Consider the following 19,681-nt stretch of genomic DNA (forward strand, 5'->3'; position numbering starts at 1 on the left):
CCTCCCTCACGGAGACCGACTGCACACCAACTCCTTCGCGGGCGAGCTGTTACATGCCGCGATAGTCGAATTATCAACCGGATCGGATCGAGTTATCCAGGGGTGTTAATCGGATCGTAGTCGGACCGCACATAGTCGAACAAAGGTGTTTACATGAAACGGATAATTCGATTTCAGTCCGACTAAGCCAGTTATTCGAATGCATGTAAACACGGTCAGTCACACCCTCTTTTTCTCAGCTCTGCATGCACACTATCCACTGTTTCTTTCTATCCCTCTTTCTTTTCTTTTTTTAACAAGAATGAGACCCGCCGCTCTCAGAAGAGGCGTCAGAGAGAAAGAATGTTTCTGTTTATCTAACGCTGCGGTCTTTTTTTGGCGTCCAGCATTCCCGAATAACGTCACATTGTTGAACAACCAAAACACAGCTTTGTGTTTACTCTTTCACCTGAGATCCCTTTTGAACGGGCGAATCTGCTCCAAGGACAATACGAGCCCCTTTGAGTATTTCAATAAGGCCCTGAACACAGCTTCAACATCCGGATGTTATTCCCCTCCTGTTGACCACAGCGGCCTCCAGTTCAATGCACACTCAAAGTGGACCAGTGAGACATTTAAGAGCACAAAGCATCACATGTCTACGAGTGTAAACCATTAAAAGATCCAGATATCACTGCAGGAGTAGGAGCATGAACAGAAACCCTAACAACGTGATGTCCAGGATCACTTCTGACTCTCTGATTGTGAACTCCAGGTGGTTTTCCTCTCAGAGAAGAGACCAGGATCAGGATTAGAAGGGGTTCAGGACAGGAGACTTATTTTATTGTGTCATTTGTCAAACTCATGCCCCGTGAAGGGTTTCGCTACGCGAGCTGGAGCAATACATCTAGACATATTATTGCAGATGTATCTGTAATCCAGGTACACAGCGGACGATAAGGCGTCAAAACAAACCGTCACCGACGTAAAGTTTGACCAATGCACAGGCCACAGCTGTAGAGACACCCACACATGCAGCCAGCGCCACGACAGCCTGCATGCGCGTTGATGAAAAGCTGCGGCAAACGTTTCTCCCTCCATCCAATGCCCCCCATGGGGGGAGGAGGGGGGGGGGGCTGCGAATGAGCAGAAAGGCACCTTCTGGTACACAGTTCAAGGGCAGATGACGGATACAAGACACAACACATTCATATTAGCCAATATACAAGTATGTATATGTATAAAATACTGTAATAATAGCCACATTAAACGGTGCATATATCCTCCTGTATGTTCAGGGGGCTGCTTGTCCCGTTCATGTTATGTGTCTACATTATTAAATCAGTATAGTACACGTACAGTGCAGGAGATGGAATGGGTTGTGGAGATTAAAATCCTCCCCGGGCCACCGGATCATCCACAAAGAGGCCGGCCACAAGGTGAGGAACCATCAGCTGGAGATGCAGATGTTTAACATCAGCCGCTGCTGCTGCCGACGTGCTCTTGAGCAAAGACACTGGCCTGGGAGCCGTTTAGCATCTCACTAATTTTACTTTTAGTAAGAGTGATTGGCTATTTATTTTTATTTTGCAGAGCTGCAACAGCTTTTCCCTTATTATGTGTGTGTGTGTGTGTGTGGGGGGGGGGGCTAACATCCCATTTTTTAAGATTTGAAGTGGAAGGAATGTGATGTGTTGCATTGCTGCAGCTGTTGAATCTAAAATATAATCTAAAAAATAAATAAATGCCGACACACTTTCAGGATGATTGGTAGGATGAAACAGATTACCGGGGGGAGGGGGAACTCATAACAATCAGAAAACCACAGTCTGTTTATATTCATATACTCACATTTGTCTGTGAGGGTCAGCTTCTCTTCGAAATGGTGTCCCAGCTCTTTATAATCCATCGTTTCCATTCAGGCGGATCGATTCCCAGTCGCTGTCATTCCTCAGTCGCACAAGTACAGGAGATGAAACTCCCGGTCCAGATCGCTCCCAAACACGCCCTGAGTAAATCCAGTCGGAATAGAAAAGGAGAAAAAGTAACCGAAACAATAATGTGGGAATAAAAAAACAGGATCCGACAAGAAGAAGAAGAAGAAAAAACGACAGTGAATATCAGAAATGCCGATTTAGTAATCAACTGTTGTCGGAGGCGGATCGGTCCAATCCAGCCAGGCTTTCGTGGAAAATGTACAGTGCGAGAATAAAAAGCTTCAGAGAGTCTTGCGGGGACCAAAGTCAAGTGGGGACTACTGAGAACACAACTTCCGGTCAGCATTTCTAGAATAAAATGATGCCGACTTTTGTATTTGACCAGTATGTTGTCACTTTTTATCAATACAAGTTATTTTTTCGGAAACCCCAGGAATATATCCCAGAGCCATATCCGGTCACAGAACAATAGCCGATGGGTTCTCGAGATTTACTTTTTTTCATCAACCAATTATTTACAAAGTTAATAATGTATAGGCAATTGTATACATTTATTTTCATTAGTAGTATTATTTTAAATTTTTAGATTAGAATAGATTACATATTTCTATATTAGTCCCACAGTGGGGAAATGTCAGGATCACAGCAGCGGGTGCACATTCGAGCATTAATACAAAATTAAAATAAAACACAATAACACTATTAAATACTAAATATTAAATACTAATACTAAAATACAAAATATACAGAGGAAACAAAATATATACAATATATATACACAAGGCAGTGACCAAAGTGAGTTTCCAGCAGGTTAAAGGTTTACATACAATAATTTAAAGGTTTACATACAATAAGTCGCAAACCATGGTCATTCAACATGCACAGTAAATGTACAAAAATGAAAAAAATGAAATACAAACAATGCATTTCAACAGGAGGCTGTAATAATAATAATATGTCTTAAGAGGGAGATTGGAAGGATACTCAATCAAATATATAATTGTATTGTACAATATTACATTTGGGTTGCATTCCTTTCATTTGTCACAATTAGACCATTCACACAATGACGTTGGCCTCTAACACTAAACAGGACAGAAAATACAAAGTATTAGTAAATATTTAGTATTATATACAGAATTGTCCTCATTGTAAAGCGGAACAGAAATGTACTGCTGCGCTGAAATCATGTTGGAACAATTACTTTAAATATTTCACGGACCCTTATTCTGAAAGCAACATTGCTCAACTTCCGGTACGCGTCCGGTCCTCCCTCATGCCAGCTTGACGCCGCCGATCGCGACGAAAAACCGCATGCCGGAAAACTGGACTATACCAACTTTTTTTCGCAAGGGGACCAAACTAATTTACCCAAAACACCAGCGCGAATCATCCAACGAAGACGAATTTAAAAACGCGAAACAACGCATTTAATTCACCGTCAGAACTTTCTCATCGTGTTTTGTCCGTAGTAAATGGAAAAGAAAGTTTCTCGATCGCCGAATGGTTTGATCCACCAGATGATTTCCAGCAGCTGAAAGCAGCCCCGCTACCGGGAACGAGGTGAAGCGACATAGCGTATAAAACGGACTGTATGTGTAATTACCGGAATTAATCAACGGGTTGTAACAGTCAACGGTATTCATCACGCTACAGACCAGATATATATGAGGTAAATACGTATGCTATTGCTTTTCTATAGGCCTTGATTAGCGCATGACAACACAACTCTCACTAGAATATTTCTACGAAGAAATAATTACACTAAATAACATGTCTCTGTAAACCTACCGATGAAAGGACAATCAATCATATGTACATTGCAGGGGAAAGAAGCCCGGTTTGTAACGGGATGTACTGTATAAGCACACCATGTATACATATATAATATAGGAACACTAAAATAACAATATAATACATTTTCTATACAGCACTGCACTGTAATAATGTTTACAGTATTACGCAGTGGTTCGAAATTACAGTAGGCATGATGTAGAATTACAGTTGAATGCTGGACGCTGTAGCTGTCAGTTGTTTACTATTAATTAAAAGGGGAAATGTGTTACCGTGTGTATAAAAAGCACAACATATTGCACACTGCATGCATAAATCACCATTTGCTAAAACCACAGTCAGAATAATCTTCATAAGACACAAGTCACTTCGACAGAGTTGAAGCGCAGCGCCATTCATTTTTAAATAGAGGCATTTTATAAATAGTCTTCCTGGAATCACATCCACTTTGCACTTTCTGGTCATTTTGAATAAAAAATAAAGAAAGAATTCTGATTAATTATAGATGAGGTCATCTGTGTGTCCCCTGTGTGTTTTTTCTTGATTCTGCAGGATGTAAAGGATGTCACTGAGGTCATACTTACGTTAAAGGGAATACAACATGAAGTTAGAGCTGTGCTTAGTGCTGAAAGGCCAAAATGTATGTGGGCTTTACTACAGCGATAACATATGCGTGACCCACTTAGCTGAAGGCACCGAGGACTTCACAGACCTCCGACTCCTTGCTGATTGCGGCTGATGCTAAATACTTCTTCCCTTTTATCTCATAGTTCAGCCCACATTTAATTATCGCCAGTTAAAAATCTTAATCTCACATGACCAAAAACTAGCCGTCTGAAAAGAAAGCTCTCTTTTTGTTTTTGAATTATTCCCATAAACATGGTCGGGATGCTTAAGATAGCCTGTGATGTGCTGAAATCACTGCTAATCAATCCACCGGGGGCACAAGAAAGGGTTGAGAGAAGCAGCTCCATCAGGGCTAATGGAGTCTGAACTGGGGGAGCAGAGGGCTCTGTTGTTGAGTCTGGAGTATCTAGTATAAAAAAAGAAGAAAAAAATGATCTGTTGATGCATTCATGGGATTTGGAAGGGCAGGAAATGCAAGACAGCGGCTGAGGAAAGGCAGGACGCGCTCAATAACACTCATGTATCTTGTTCATATGCATGATAAGTGTCTCACACACACACACACATTGTATATGTAGACACACCGGACCACCAGAAGTGTTCTCTGCATGCGTTTCCGTGTCCGCCAGAAGAACCCGAGAGCCGGTCACACTGTAAACTTGGGTTGTTTTTCTACTTCTGTAAGTCATGTGTTGGATGGGAGAGGTCTTGAGATATTGTTATTTCCAAGGATATAACCTCAAAAGAAATAAATGACCTCATTCATGTTGTTTGCTGAAGAGAGTCTTTGTTGCACCGGTGAGAGTATTCAGACAACGATCGCAGTGAAGAACTAAACCTTTCAGTTCCCTTCAAGTCTCATCCTCCCTCCACTGCAGTCTGTTGTTGAGTCTGTTGTTGACGTTCTGCAGGTAGAGTGACGCCACAGCGTGTGAGCATGAACACATTTGCTAATATCTGCACCAAATGTCATGGTAATCCATCCTGTTGTCAATAAAAAGGCCTACAAATTGATGGCACTACACTAAAGGTCATGGGGTGTCACCATAAGTCATGAACATCAACTCCTCTGGGGACCACGAACGCCCGCGCAAAATTGTCATGGCAACCTATATCCGTTAGTCGTTGAGTTATTTCGGTCCACGTTGAGCGTGGCGTGGCCCTCGCACTTCTGATTCTCAAGGATTCCATAAATACACCGTTTCATGCCGTCCACCGAGGCTCTGCCGAGCATCGCATGGCGGACGCAGGCGAGCCACGTTATCTGCATTGGATCTCTCGGACTGTTATCGGTCAAATTTGGAACCAAATCTAAGCCAATAGAACGGATGAGAGCACTTAAAGGCACGAAGAAAGTAGGATATTTAATCAGCATGCGTCCTTCAACCTTTTCCCACATCAAAGTTACTTACTTACATTGAGACTCCCTCTGAAGGGAGTGCATGTCCACACTCGCCCGCACCTGCCTGAGACATGGGGAGGTTCAGAGCCTCCCCGTAAACCCACACAGGCATGTAGTTAATTGCCCCTCCTACACACAAGCACAAAGGCAACGTAAAAAAAGAAGCCTCCAGTAACACTTAAGAACATCGGTCTGATCCTCCCCTGCGTGTTTGACCAGAAGACATTTCTGTCTGCAAAATGGAGTTATAAAAATGGGCCTGTTATTGTTAAAGACCGCTCACAATGGGGTGTTTTTTTTTTACAGGGTGAGCACACACGTTTGTAGAGAGTTGAAGTCAGAGCCTGAATATAACTACAGCTGCCGCCAGTGTGGGAGTCGAGCAAGTCTGCAGTTGGTGTGGTTATCGGGAGCAGGAGGAGGAAAGAAAACATATCTCTAACTGATTTCCTCGCGAGCAGATGACACACGCGGTGGTTTGGACTGGAGAGCGCCCCTCTGTCATTGCAGATGGAAAAAGAAAGAAGAAAGAGAGAAACAAGCTTGAGGTATAAATAAACAACTCTTTGGCGCCACGGTGCTGTTTGAATCTTTTCCAGAGAGCAGATCCTCCGTGTCGGCAGCTGCGTCGGATGGACATAAAATGCCAGATTAACTTTGGAAACGAGAGAAGATGGAACCCTCCAACGTCTCTACAAGTGTGAAGCTACAGCTAGCAGGTAGCTTAGCATAAATACTGGAAACAGAGTGAGTCTACAAAGTCTATAAAACTGAAACATAAGCGAAATGAACGTCTGCCTCACGCTTGTGATATACGGTGGCAAAACAATACAGGTGACACATCATCACCTTTTAAGTTGATATGACAAACGTGTTTGCAAAAAGTCATTTAGCAGTCGATTTTATCCAAATTGACTCACAATAAGTGCATCAACCACGGGAACAAACTCAGAACAAGAGTAATACCATGAGTAATACCATGAGTAATACCATGAGTAATACCATAAGTAATACCATGAGTAATACCATGAGTAATACCATAAGTAATACCATAAGTAATACCATGAGTAATACCATGAGTAATACCATGAGTAATACCATGAGTAATACCATGAGTAATACCATAAGTAATACCATGAGTAATACTATAAGTAATACCATGAGTAATACTATAAGTAATACCATGAGTAATACCATGAGTAATACCATAAGTAATACCATGAGTAATACCATGAGTAATACTATAAGTAATACCATTAGTAATACCATAAGTAATACCATGAGTAATACCATAAGTAATACCATGAGTAATACCATATAATGCCATGAGTAATACCATAAGTAATACCATGAGTAATACCATAAGTAATACCATAAGTAATACCATGAGTAATACCATAAGTAATACCATGAGTAATACCATGAGTAATACCATGAGTAATACAAGTAATACATAGTACCATGAGTAATAACATGAGTAATACTATAAGTAATACCATTAGTAATACCATGAGTAATACTATAAGTAATACCATGAGTAATAACATGAGTAATAACATAGGTAATACCATTAGTAATACCATGAGTAATAACATGAGTAATACTATAAGTGATACCATTAGTAATAATATAAGTAATACCATGAGTAATACTATAAGTAATACCATTAGTAATACCATGAGTAATACCATGAGTAATACGAGTAATACCATGAGTAATAACATGATAACATGAGTAATACCATGAGTAATACATAAGTGTACCATAGTAATGCATAGTAATACATAGTAATACCATGAGTAACACCATGAGTAATACCATAGTAACAACCATCAGTAATACCATGAGTAATAACATAGGTAATACCATAAGTAATACCATGAGTAATACCATAGTAATAGTAATATACATGAGTAATACCATGAGTAATACCATGAGTAATACCATATAGGTAATACATTAGTAACATATAACATGAGTAATAACATAGGTAATACCATTAGTAATACCATGAGTAATACCATAGGTAATACCATTAGTAATACCATAAGTAATACCATGAGTAATACCATGAGTAATACTATAGGTAATACCATTAGTAATACCATAAGTAACAGTAATACCATGAGTAATACCATGAGTAATACCATGTAATACCATAAGTAATACCATGTGTAATACCATGAGTAATACCATGAGTAATACCATGAGTAATACCATAGTAATACCATAAGTAATACCATGAGTAATACCATGAGTAATACCATGAGTAATACCATGAGTAATACCATGAGTAATACTATAGGTAATACCATTAGTAATACCATAAGTAATACCATAAGTAATACCATGAGTAATACCATGAGTAATACCATGAGTAATACCATGAGTAAATGCCATTCAAGTGCTACTGAAGTGCTCATCTGTTTGTTTTTTAAGTTGCATATTATTTACACATCCAGCCATTAGAGTAATATTAATGTCCACATTGTGTTTGTTTCCACCTGATTAATGGAACTCTTTTCGCTCTGTTTTTGGCCTCCACCATCTTCCGAGGGAAATATCGGTCTCTCCAGCTGCTAAATACTTCAATATTTTCTCCGGCTACTCTCGAGCTGTGTGTGTCTGCTGTTCGCTGACGAGCGGGTCGTGTGCAGAGCTTTTTTTCTACCGTGAAAACGACGCCACCGGTGCTGCGAGAGTACATTAAAAACAGTCGAGTAGCCTGAACAATGAGCTACAACTCATCGTGGGGTCAGAAAAGTGTTCCAATAATACAAGGCCTAATAAAGGCCGATGACTGGTGAGTCCATTTGTCTCCCGCCTCACGCCCCGCTCAGTCACATTGCTCACATACAGTCTCACTCCACTCCTCCGTCTGCCCTCTAGCAGTTGGCACAGCGGTGTCATCTCAAGCTCTCAGCTGTTGGTTGCCATGGCGCACCGGGGACGACTGGACCGGCAGCTGTCGGGCACTGCGGCGACACCTACTTCTATGTCCTTATTAGATTAGAGCGTCGGGATATCGAAGTGAGGATAAAACATATGGCCTTTCAAAAGAGTTTCCTGACATCGCCACTCTGGAGAAATCAAGTTCATGATTCATCTTCCAAAATATCTCTCACATCTCATCGGCCTCTTTTAACATAGAAATAGAGACTAAATGGTTGCAAACATTTAATATTGACCCTTGAACAACAATGACATACACATACATACAATACATGAACCTCTGTACAATTGATCACAGAGCATTTTTTATTCAAATATTGTGTGCGTGTGAAAATTGTAGTGCAGGGTTTCCCTGATAGCCTTACACGGGAAGCCAGACTCTGGAGTCATTGAGGAAGAAGGACTGCTTTGGCAAAATCTGTGGATCATAGAAACCTGGAGAAAAAAAACAGAGAACATATCACCAGACAAAATTTCACCTGGAAATTTAAAAGCCAAGTTGACCTTGATCTTAATAGGACAGCTACCAGTAGCGGGGGAGTTGCTCCTCTCTCTTGCTCCAGGCGGCAGGAGACAAGAGATGAATGTTCAACGCTTCAATCCCCGAAGGCCCGGGGGGGGGGAACTCCTCGTTTGAATGTGTCACAGCTTGAAGTAGGAGGTGAAATTACCCATTCAGCTCCAGGCCACAAAGAATGCTTTTTTGGTTGTGTGCCACCTGTGTCCTTTTAGGTTTCCTCTAGTCTAGGTCACGTCTTGGCTTTAAAAAAAAATCCATGTATCGCACACTCTTTGTTTGGGAAGACCACGGCTATTTAAATTCAATTCACCAGTGACATCATCTGTGAGGTTTGTGTGACTGTAGGGAGCGTTACCCAGAATGTTCAACTGTTTCCAAAAGCATCGCAACATGAGAAACAAAGGCAAACGGTGGCACCTCCACTGACTTCATAAAAGGTAACATCCGTAATATGTACATGTGTGTTAACTATAACAACAAAGTCTACACCTAAGCGCGATAGATGACTGAAAGGTGACACCGAGAGGGTTCAAGGACCAATCCCAAGCAGCTTCGAGGAGTTACTTTATGGTGAAATTTAACGAGCACCTACTTTCCCTCACTCTGCTTCATTTACATATACTTAAGTCAGCAGTTTCCTACATTTCCCACAGTAAATGTCAACGGCTCTCAGAGTAGGGATGCAAATGTTATGCAACGTAAAGCTGTCCTAATTAGCGTGTGACCAAAAGGAAGCTAATTAGTGCATGAAAAAGATGGCATTTCACACCACACAACACCTCACAGTAGAGGTCAGGAGCCGAGCTTCTGCAGCACGTATAATTGTGTATGGAATGTATTTTAGGATTAATCTATAAAGAAACTTTTTCTCTGGTTAGACATCACAGCCTGGTGTGTATTGTTCACTTCCGCCAAAAAAAATTCCTCGTTTGTGTAAACATTCCTGGCAATAAAACTGTTTCTGATTCTGATTCTGATGTATAAGAGAGCCAACATGTTTTATGTATAGCTGCACTGGAAAACATCCTGACACCCCATTGTATCCGTCTAGATATTCACAGAAACAAGAATATACTTACAACAACCAATAAGGCCTTGTGAAATACATATTTGTGTTTCATGTCGTGGATTTGCTTGGACTACCTGGACCTGGCCTCATGTCAGAGTTTTGTGGCATCCTCTCAGTTTTGGATGCAAATGCAGCCGTGGGCACGGGACGCTTAGACGGGCCATCGTAGTCCGTGATGTCGTACTGCCCGGGGCCCGGCGAGAGAGGGTCCTTGGGAACACTCAGAGCAGGCGCTGATATAGCCAGATAGAATCCCCTATAAACACAGGATACAAATGTTGAGACAATTGAAAAGGAATAACTGGTGTGGGGGGGATACATATCATGTGTTTACTCACGGCAGGACGGTCCTCTTCACCGGTGCCGGGGGCTGATGGGGGCTGTAGGTTCCCGGGCCTGGTATGCCGTTGTCAAGCGGAGGAAGGATCCTCTGAGTTTTGGACTTGAAGGGGGACAACACTGCCTTGGAGCCGTCCTGGATTAAGTGGCCGCTCACCTCGTAGTGGCCTTTAACATATTTATGATGCACGGTTGAGATACGTCCAATTCACACGTTAAAAATGACGTACGCACTCGACTTTTCACGGAGAGGTAATTACATGGCGATGGAGCACTTTTGTTTGGGTACAAAGAGTCGCGTCCAGTTTTTGACAGGAAAGTCGATGTCCCGTTCACGGAGTACAAACTCTTTCTTACGTCACATCTGACCTGTCAATACAGAAGAAAACAACAAACAAAAAAGGGTCCGCATTAAAGACAGGCGAGCGCAACACAGCTACTCCTATAATTCACACGCATACATCATATTGGTTTGGGGCTGGAGTTTTGTGCTTGGGACCGTCCAGCTGCACAGCCACAGGCGGCCTGAACACCCTGGAGACTCCGATGCTGAAGTTATTCTTGTTTATCAAGGTGCTCTGCAGGTTGTATGCATCTGGTCCCGGGAGGCCTCTCCGCGGGTTCATGAAAGCCCTGACGCTCTATTGGAGAGAATGATACGACAAATAATTTTCCAAAAGCATATTTTGTTTATGGTCAGGCAGGCAATCAGCTGAATGTAAACTTTTGGGGGTTTTTAGTCATGGGACACATTTTAAACTGTCATGTTGGGAAATAGGATTCACAGAAATTGACGTTGTAAAGTAAAGGGACTACAGATGCAAATTAGCTGAAGCTACAATATGGTACAGTGCATCAAATGGGGACATTTATGTTTTAACTGGATGTGTTCCCTTTTAAATAAAGATAATAATAAACATTGAAATGAAAAACTTATTGAATGAAATATCAAAGTTTCAAAAGAAAGTGTGATATTGTCTTTGATTTGACCTCTGTATCTTTATAATCCTGGCTATATGGCCCTGCTGGGCATGCACCTGAAGTCAGGGTGAGTTCCTGACCTTGGAGGGAACAAAGCCTGTGGTGCCTTTCTTTGAGAAGGAAGGACTTTCGACTTCAGCGCTGGAAATAAACCCATAGCTGCCTGGTCCTGGACTTCCATTCTGAAACAAATGTACATTAACATGTTTATATAGCGTTGTTTTGTTGGCTAACAGTTTCTCGTGATGTTGAGTGAGTACCTACCAGACAGACTTGTGTCGTGAATCTCCTGGCTTGAGATGAAAACCCCTTCTTTTCTTGATTTGCTATCACCATTCTTTGGTCTTTAGTTGCCATTGAGGATGAAACAGGAATCGCATCTGCAGTTAAATCAACAAAAATCATTATGATATCATATTTCATATTTAAAAAGAAGAAATAAAGTTTGCACTTGGACTCACTTTTATTAACTCCTCCGTCCAGGTTGCCCATGCTTCAGTTGGTCAGTAAATCTGAAGCCTAATGGCTCACGTGTACCGTTGTTATGGCAACTTAAAAACAGAGCCTGGCCGCAAGAAGACGTCCCGTGCGCGGTCCTCTAGCGCCACCTGCCGGTACCGTGGTGTACGGACAGGCGCTTTATACCAAACCCGCCTCTGTTTTGTTTCTACAGATAGCTCCATCCATCATGGCGATGCATGCGAAGGCGACCCCACCACAGATCCCGGACACCCGCCGGGAGCTCGCCGAGCTGGTGAAGAGGAAACAAGAACTCGCCGTGAGTCCACGTTACCGCGGTTCCCTCGGATATTAATGCTGTATTAAATGTGTTGTTTTACCACGTGGAATCACAGTTAACTCTCACTTTAATATCGGCGTTTGGTAGCTGAGGCCTTGCTACGTGCTAAGCTAACGGTAGCCACCTCTCGGCCGTTCTTTAGAGCGGTGCTAGTAGCTCCTGCTAACGTGGCTAACTAGCTAACGTCACCGTTAAGACAATACCGTAGAGAGCGTAGCGTTATTAACTATTGGCCACCCTTTCATTATATAATATTTGGTTACACCCAATTGATGCTAGCGTTTTAAAATTCATACTATTTGAAAGTGCTACCGTTTAAACTGGAGCGCATATGCTAACTAGTTAGCATAGCTTCAATTTAGCCGCCGCCCGGTTGGCGAGATTCTCGCGATACTTTTAGCTCTACGGGCGATACTTTACCTGTGGTGACGTTAGGCTGGCGATCGTCAACACAAGCAGAATGAATGGTGAAAACACAAGAAACAAGAGCAGTAAATAAACTAGTTATTGTAGTGGGTAGACTTGTTTTTCCCTCTTTATTCTGCGTACTCGTCTGTCTATGGTTCCTTGACATAATATCTTTTAAAAAAGAGTCTGACAAACATTCTCAAACTTATCTGTGCACAGTGCCTACTAATTTCTCACAACTAATTTCAAGATTCCATCTGTTTTTTAGGAGACACTGGTGAATTTAGAAAGACAAATATATGCATTTGAAGGCAGCTATCTAGAAGATACCCAGATGTACGGCAATATCATCAGGGGATGGGACCGATACCTCACCAACCAAAAGTAAGTTGTGTGTGTGTGTGTGTGTGTGTGTGTGTGTGTGTGTGTGTGTGTGTGTGTGTGTGTGTGTGTGTGTGTGTGTGTGTGTGTGTGTGTGTGTGTGTGTGTGTGTGTGTGTGTGTGTGTGTGTGTGTGTGTGTGTGTGTGTGTCCTTTTATAGAGGCCACCGATCAAACTATTCAGAATGACAATTGGCATATTGATCGGAGAACCCTTAATCAATAGCACCGTTAACCATATTTCTGATATTCTAACAGGAACTCTAATAGTAAGACTGATAGAAGGAATAGGAAATTCAAGGAAGCAGAGCGTTTATTCAGCAAGTCATCTGTCACGTCAGTTGCAGTAAGTTCCCCTCTCACTGGACATTTCTTTTCACACTACTTTAGATCAGAACATATCTACTCATGCTCTGAACTCTCTGTTTTGATTTGCAGGCCGTTTGTGCACTCGGTGGGATACCCGATCACATGAATGAGAAACGTGAGTTGTTGTTCTCCAGCCAAGCGGTTTCTCTGTAATAGCCGTCGGTACTTTCTGACACTGATTTCGTGCTGTTGCTTGAGTCCCTCCAGGCGAGCCAGGCAGCGGCACGGAAAGCGACGCCTCTCCGGATCTCCAGAACCAAGAGAACGAGCCCAGCCAGGAGGACACGGAGGACGTGGACTCAACGCTGCAAGACTTAAAGCCTCAGAAAGCCGCCTCCTCTTCCTCCTCAGGCAGCCATCACGGGAGCCACAAGAAGAGGAAGAATAAAAACAGACACAGGTACACCATGAAGATACAAGAAGCGGCGTGTCATCTCGCCGTCTGATCTCTGCTTCTTTTTGCCTTCTGGTTGTTAATTGACATCCAATTTCAGAATTTCTTGATTAGGAATCTGAGTCCATTAATAACTGATCTAGGGCTGCAACAACAAATCGATAAAAATTGATTATTAAAATAGTTGGCAACGAATTTCATTATCGATTCGTTGTGTCGAGCGATTATTACGGCACTCAATAAGTCACGGAGTGTAAACAAAGTTGAGTTGAGCGCAGAGCGGCGCAGGAGAAACCAGAGCTGAGTGAGAGACGGAACGCTGCGTTGTGAGAGCCAATCAGCGCTGAGCTGCTCCTCTGTTGATGAATCTAATTGGCTGCTGCTGCTCACGTGGCGCTGGATGCGGAAGTCATTCACGTCGTCGGAGACATTCACGGAGCTGAGTGCGCCTCCGGGTGACGTTATGAACCCAGACACCAGGGCGCTACATGTCACGACGTGTGTGGCATTTCCACAAGAGTAGAACGTAGAAAACGTGGTTATTTATTCCGTGGCGGATAGCGGAAAATATTTTTGCACGGAGAAAGGCAACGGAGATAAACCACGACGCCACTCGCTGTGTGCGCTGCGCGCGCAGACATTTAACGGAGCGGAGCAGCGCGTGCGCTCTGATCGCTCTTTTAATGAAGTATCGATACTAAAAATATGCTAAATCACATCGTTTTTAATGTACGGTACTTTGTTAGCATCGCTACACCGTGCAGCGTGACGGCAGCAGATGTAGCGGACTAACATTCAAGCTAACCTAACTTCCCAAACGCTGTCGACATCTGAACGCTGATTGGCCGAGACGCGACACGTCAGGTGAAAAAAATAATAAATCGGAACGCGTCTCTGATATTGTTCAGGGGGCCGGTCCACATGGGGACCACTGCTCAGGAGAGGAAAGCTGTCAGTCTGTTTGTGACGTGTTCATCACCATGGTGACCAGTGGATCTCCAGGACCTTTCCATGACTAAACCAAATTTCCATGATTAAACATTTTGTGAAAACTCTGTCTATACGTGACAAACTGAGAAGATGTAGTATTTAAACTAACAATGAGAATTCCAAAGCATAACGTATATATACCGTTTAAATTAAAATGTGAATAAAACACATTTGCATTACTTTTCCAAATATTTTGGGATTTTATTTTTTTCAATTACTTTTATAGGCCTGCTAATAGCCATGTAAAAACTCCATGACTTTTCCAGGTTTTCCATGACCGTACGGACCCTGTTTTGAATAAAGGGTTGAAAATTAAAGTTTTTTTGTTTTTTAATCCGATTAATCGATAGAATAATCAACCGATTAATCGATTATCAAAATAATCGTTAGTTGCAGCCCTAAACTGATCAGTATGTTGCATGCACACAATAAACCAGGTTACTGGGAGAAATAGTTTTATGTAAATCCCTGTTTACATCCAGCAGGCCTGAGGATGGGTATCGTTAGTTTATCGATGCTACTACTACTATTTAAAAAAAGAAGTTGTTTGTAGAGCAACATCACATGAGTTTGAATTATATGAATTAATGAATTATATACTCGGAATATTTCTCAAATTTTTTTTAAATGATAATAAAATATCGTCTTCCTAAGTGAAATGTATGAAGTGTTAGAACAAGTTACACCAAACTGTTGAGGAAAGTACTAAAAGAAGAGCTGCTAACGTATCTCATCGATACTGTGGTCCATAATGATTTAGCAACGGTCTGTTTTTTGCGGGGTTTCGTTAAGATTTCCTCCTGACCTACCTGATCAATTGTTAATTTGGCGGCATCGTTTTAAAAGTCTTTTTGATGCGAGATGCCTCTGATCCAGATTTAGACTTTTCCAGTCTGGATGTTACTTAGAAAGAAATCACCTGGCGCCTTTGGTTTGTGAACTCCTGAAATGTAACCGTCGACTTGTGACCAGATTATGCTAGATTATGTGTTTTTTTTATACATTCCATAATTCTCAAAAAACCATAAAATAACTCTCGGACATATGTTTTAAAAAGTCGTATAAAGATCTACATTCAAACGTCAATAAATCACAATTTTCAACAGATGTATTTCATTACAAAAGGTCAGCAGAAGGGATTCATAACAAGACGTCAACATGTAGATTATACGGTCCACATGCATGCCAAACCACGGGGGGGGGGTCTCGGGTCGACAGCAGTCCGTTACACCGCCGCTACTTAGCGCCGACTGGTTGTCCTGACTCGCCGCTCACTGTTCTTACCACATATTGACACAGCAGGTGGTCCGCCTCACACACTGCGACGGAGTGCTTCTCTCACTCTGTAAAGTCGGGGCTGTTCTGTCGACTGTAGGGCTGTAGCCTCCGGTGGGTGAATTAACAGTTGCTCTCTTCCTTTCCCTACTGCCGCCCCCCCCCCCTCCCCTCCTCCCAAAGTCCTTCTGCCATGTTTGATTATGACTTTGAGTAAGTCTGAATTTTACTTCCTGCTCCCGTGGTCGTTACATCCTGCCTGCTGTGACCCCTCCCCCCCCCCCCCATCCTCTGCTCTCTGTCTGCTTCTGTCGACCTGAACTTTGAGTTCACGCCGAGCTTCGCCCTTCAGTCATGCTGCATGTCCAATGCTCCTCATCATCCCAGTGCACATCCACATCGATCTCCATTAGGTCTTCTTGCTTGTTTATCGGGGTGCTGTCACATCTTTGCTTCCCCAACTCCGGCAGTTGAAGAAAGCCTTGCTGGTGGGTTCAGGTGTTTGTCTGGCTGCAGGTTTGTGCACGAACAAGAGCGAACGCACACGGCCATTTAGTGTTCTTGTTCTGAGCTCGTCTTCGGGCCTCTTCGTGACATGGTCGTGGTGTCGCTTCTTTCCGTGACTCCCACCAAAGCCCCGGGTCACGGTCAATAAATATAATGCGGCCTTTCTTTGTTTCTGTTGCAGATTTGACATGAAGGTTAACAAGAAACCACGAGCTGTAAGTTGGAGTTCTTTTTATTTATTTATTTATTCACAGTAATCCTGTTATTTGTTCAGAAAACTAATGATTGTATTTATTAGCAAAATATTTAACAATTATTTTCTACATGAATTGTTTTGTTGATTTCAATGTCAGAACATTGTAAAAACAGCATCTTCAAATGTCACAAAGAAGTTTAAATTTTTGCCAAACAAATGTCTGTTCTGACTCAAACTCAACAATCAGATTAGTTGCTGATTTTAATAAAAACATTATCTTCTGAATCGTCTCGCTGCCTTCGTTTCAGTAACCGTTGCCGTTATTCACCCCCTGTCTTCCTGCAGGACTATTCAACTTAACAAAGACGACTGGAACACCTGGACGCACGCGAGGAGGAGGACGAGGAGGAGGAGGAAGAGGAGGAGGACGAGGACACCTGTAGAGAAACTCAAGATTTCTGGACTTCATGAACTTTGTATAACTTTTTTTAATTTTATTTTTCTCGGTTGTCATATTTCAGCCTGTACTGTGTATTGCTTGAAACATATCCCCCCCCCTGGTCACGGTTTTAACCTACCAAGTAGAAATATGGTGTTGCATGTTACTCGAGGCCCGACGAGGCCCACCGCTAGTAACACACCATTTTGTATAGTGTTAAAAAAAAAGATTGTATTTATTATGTAGTTAATTTCCCATTGTAAGAAAATGTTGTTGTTTTTTGTTAAGCATCACATAGACGTATAACCCCTGAATATCCCGGATTCTTTTATTACATGGTTGTTTTGCAAAAAATAAAATCAAATACAAGTAAAAAATATGTTTTGGTTGTCCATGAAAAAAAAAAAGGCTGCTTTGCATCACTCATCATCACAGCTGTGAACGAATCCCTGGATATCGTTACAGCGGCCGGTCAGTCATAAGAACCCCAAATCTTTGTTTCCTCTGTCAATCACTCGCATTGAAAAAATTTAAATTGACCATTTGTTGGATGGAGTTCCCACACAAATGGTCCGTATGATGGAAGAGTTTAGTCCAAGTATAAACAGTGTTTACCGAGCTAATGTATAAGAATAGCCAGCACATTCTCAGTTCTCGGGTTGTTTCATTACAATAGTTAGAAACTAGAACGGGCACTCGGTAGAGCGCATACCTTCGCATATCACAAGATTGGGCATTGACTTATGAACATTGTGGCATTAGTTGCATGCCAATTGGATACAAATTGACCGTGCTATGGTAACAAGAAGATTTTGACCTTTTCATGACCTTGACCTTTGAGCCGATCAATCCCAAAATCTAATCAAATGGTCCCCGGATAATAAACAATCATCCCACCAGATTTCATGCGATTCGGCTTAATACTTTTTGAGTTCTGCGAGTAACACGCATACAAATAAATACATTTATATATATAAATTTAGGTAATAAACACGGATCACGAAGTGTCGACAGCATCGAGTTACACACTGTTCACTGGGTTTAAGTCCCATTTGAACATCTACTTCTGTTTAGGAAGAGAAAAACGGTGATCAAACACATGGAAGTTGTTTTTTCATAATGTTTGGTCTGCAAATGTTTGTAAAAGTTACATAGTTTAAAAATTAACATGCAGTATCCCAAATGTTCCACTAGGCGGCGCCAAAAACACGTGTTGGGCTCTACGTCTGTAAATGACAATGAAACAGTCAGTTTACACACTTCTGATCTCACCAGTCGAGCTGCTTGTCAATCTGGAATGTTTCCGCGTGTTGGGAGTCGTCGTCCTTGGAGACGTCCGCCGTCTCCCAAATTAAATGGCAATCGACGGCTCCCATCTTTCTCCCTTTGGATATGTTACAGCTCCCCTTGTAGTCGTTGAACCTGGCGGTGACTCCCACGTGGGTCACAACTGGAAGTTACGGAGAGGAACCAGAGCTGCTGACAGACGCGTGTGATGGAGAGGCCGACTGGGACGAGTCCGTCCCTGGAATGCTCTCCTCGGTCTCAGCCGCCATCACACAATCTAATTTTCTCACTGCTATGAATTACACAGTTACTGGAAGACAGCCAGCGTTGTTTCTGGTGTTTGTCTTTTTCTTTGGCCACATTGCAGCATCTATAGGACGTGTTGCAGGTCCAGTTCGAGCAGACATTTGTGTTCCCTGTAGACAAACGAGTCCTGATAACATCGAGATCTCATTCGTTGGACGTAACCTCTAGATGACTGATGTAGCTTCTCCATTAGGACCAGTGAGGTGTACTCTAAGGGGGTTATCTCATTGGATGGAATTTGGTAGACATTTGTGGTCCCAAGAGGGTGAACCGACTTTGCACCTGACCTTTTACTCCCTATTGAAATGCAGTATTTCAACATCTAACTATTGTTTTATATACAGTGGGTACGGAAAGTATTCAGACCCCTTTAAATTGTTCACTCTTTGTTTCATTGCAGCCATTTGCTAAAATCAAAAATGTTCATTTTATTTCTCATTAATGTTCACTCAGCACCTCATCCAAGTCCAATCAGTTTATTTAAGCACAGCTGGACTCCAATGAAGGAGCAGAACATCTCAAGGAGGATCAGAAGAAATGGACATGAGTTAAATATGAGTCACAGCAAAGGGTCTGAATACTATAGACCATGGGATATTTCAGTTTTTCTTTTTTAATAAATGTGCAAAAATTTCTACATTTCTGTTTTGTTCTGTGAAGATGGGGTGCTGAGTGAACATTAATGAGAAATAAAATGAACTTTTTTGATTTTAGCAGATGGCTGCAATGAA

The 19,681-nt window shown here is 42.1% G+C and overlaps 3 protein-coding genes across 8 annotated transcripts in view; 1 reads left to right on the forward strand and 2 right to left on the reverse strand.

Moving 5' to 3' along the window:
- map7d1b (MAP7 domain containing 1b) overlaps positions 1-2,201 on the reverse strand; it is a 50,865-nt gene extending 48,664 nt beyond the window's left edge. Inside the window, exon 1 of one of the 5 annotated variants that reach the window (XM_056411910.1) lies at positions 1,831-2,201. In XM_056411910.1, the coding sequence (XP_056267885.1) occupies positions 1,831-1,897 (67 nt within the window). In that variant the 5' untranslated portion in view covers positions 1,898-2,201. The remainder of the gene's footprint in view (positions 1-1,830) is intronic. The other 4 variants (XM_056411912.1, XM_056411911.1, XM_056411919.1 and 1 more) reach the window with 4 other exon arrangements.
- Positions 2,202-9,024: 6,823 nt separating this feature from the next.
- stpg1 (sperm-tail PG-rich repeat containing 1) lies at positions 9,025-12,092 on the reverse strand. Its single transcript, XM_056420571.1, has 8 exons — positions 12,062-12,092; positions 11,865-11,980; positions 11,681-11,782; positions 11,081-11,260; positions 10,880-10,988; positions 10,619-10,787; positions 10,355-10,536; positions 9,025-9,126 (listed from the first exon to the last, which is right to left on the reverse strand). The coding sequence occupies exons 1-8, from the start codon at positions 12,090-12,092 to the stop codon at positions 9,053-9,055; spliced, it is 963 nt and encodes a 320-aa protein (XP_056276546.1). The 3' UTR covers positions 9,025-9,052.
- A 185-nt stretch (positions 12,093-12,277) lies between these two features.
- Positions 12,278-17,736, forward strand: meaf6 (MYST/Esa1-associated factor 6). 2 transcript variants are annotated; one of them, XM_056412691.1, is made up of 8 exons: positions 12,278-12,378; positions 13,076-13,191; positions 13,446-13,533; positions 13,626-13,671; positions 13,764-13,956; positions 16,399-16,428; positions 16,904-16,937; positions 17,264-17,736. In XM_056412691.1, exons 1-8 carry the CDS (start codon positions 12,289-12,291, stop codon positions 17,276-17,278), a joined length of 612 nt encoding a protein of 203 aa, XP_056268666.1. In that variant the 5' UTR covers positions 12,278-12,288; the 3' UTR covers positions 17,279-17,736. The 2 variants fall into 2 exon arrangements, with proteins under 2 accessions (XP_056268666.1, XP_056268669.1); XM_056412694.1 differs by lacking the exon at positions 16,399-16,428.
- Positions 17,737-19,681: the final 1,945 nt, after the last annotated feature.

This window comes from Pseudoliparis swirei, chromosome 1 (assembly GCF_029220125.1).
Source record: "Pseudoliparis swirei isolate HS2019 ecotype Mariana Trench chromosome 1, NWPU_hadal_v1, whole genome shotgun sequence".
Taxonomy (NCBI): Eukaryota; Metazoa; Chordata; class Actinopteri; order Perciformes; family Liparidae; genus Pseudoliparis; species Pseudoliparis swirei.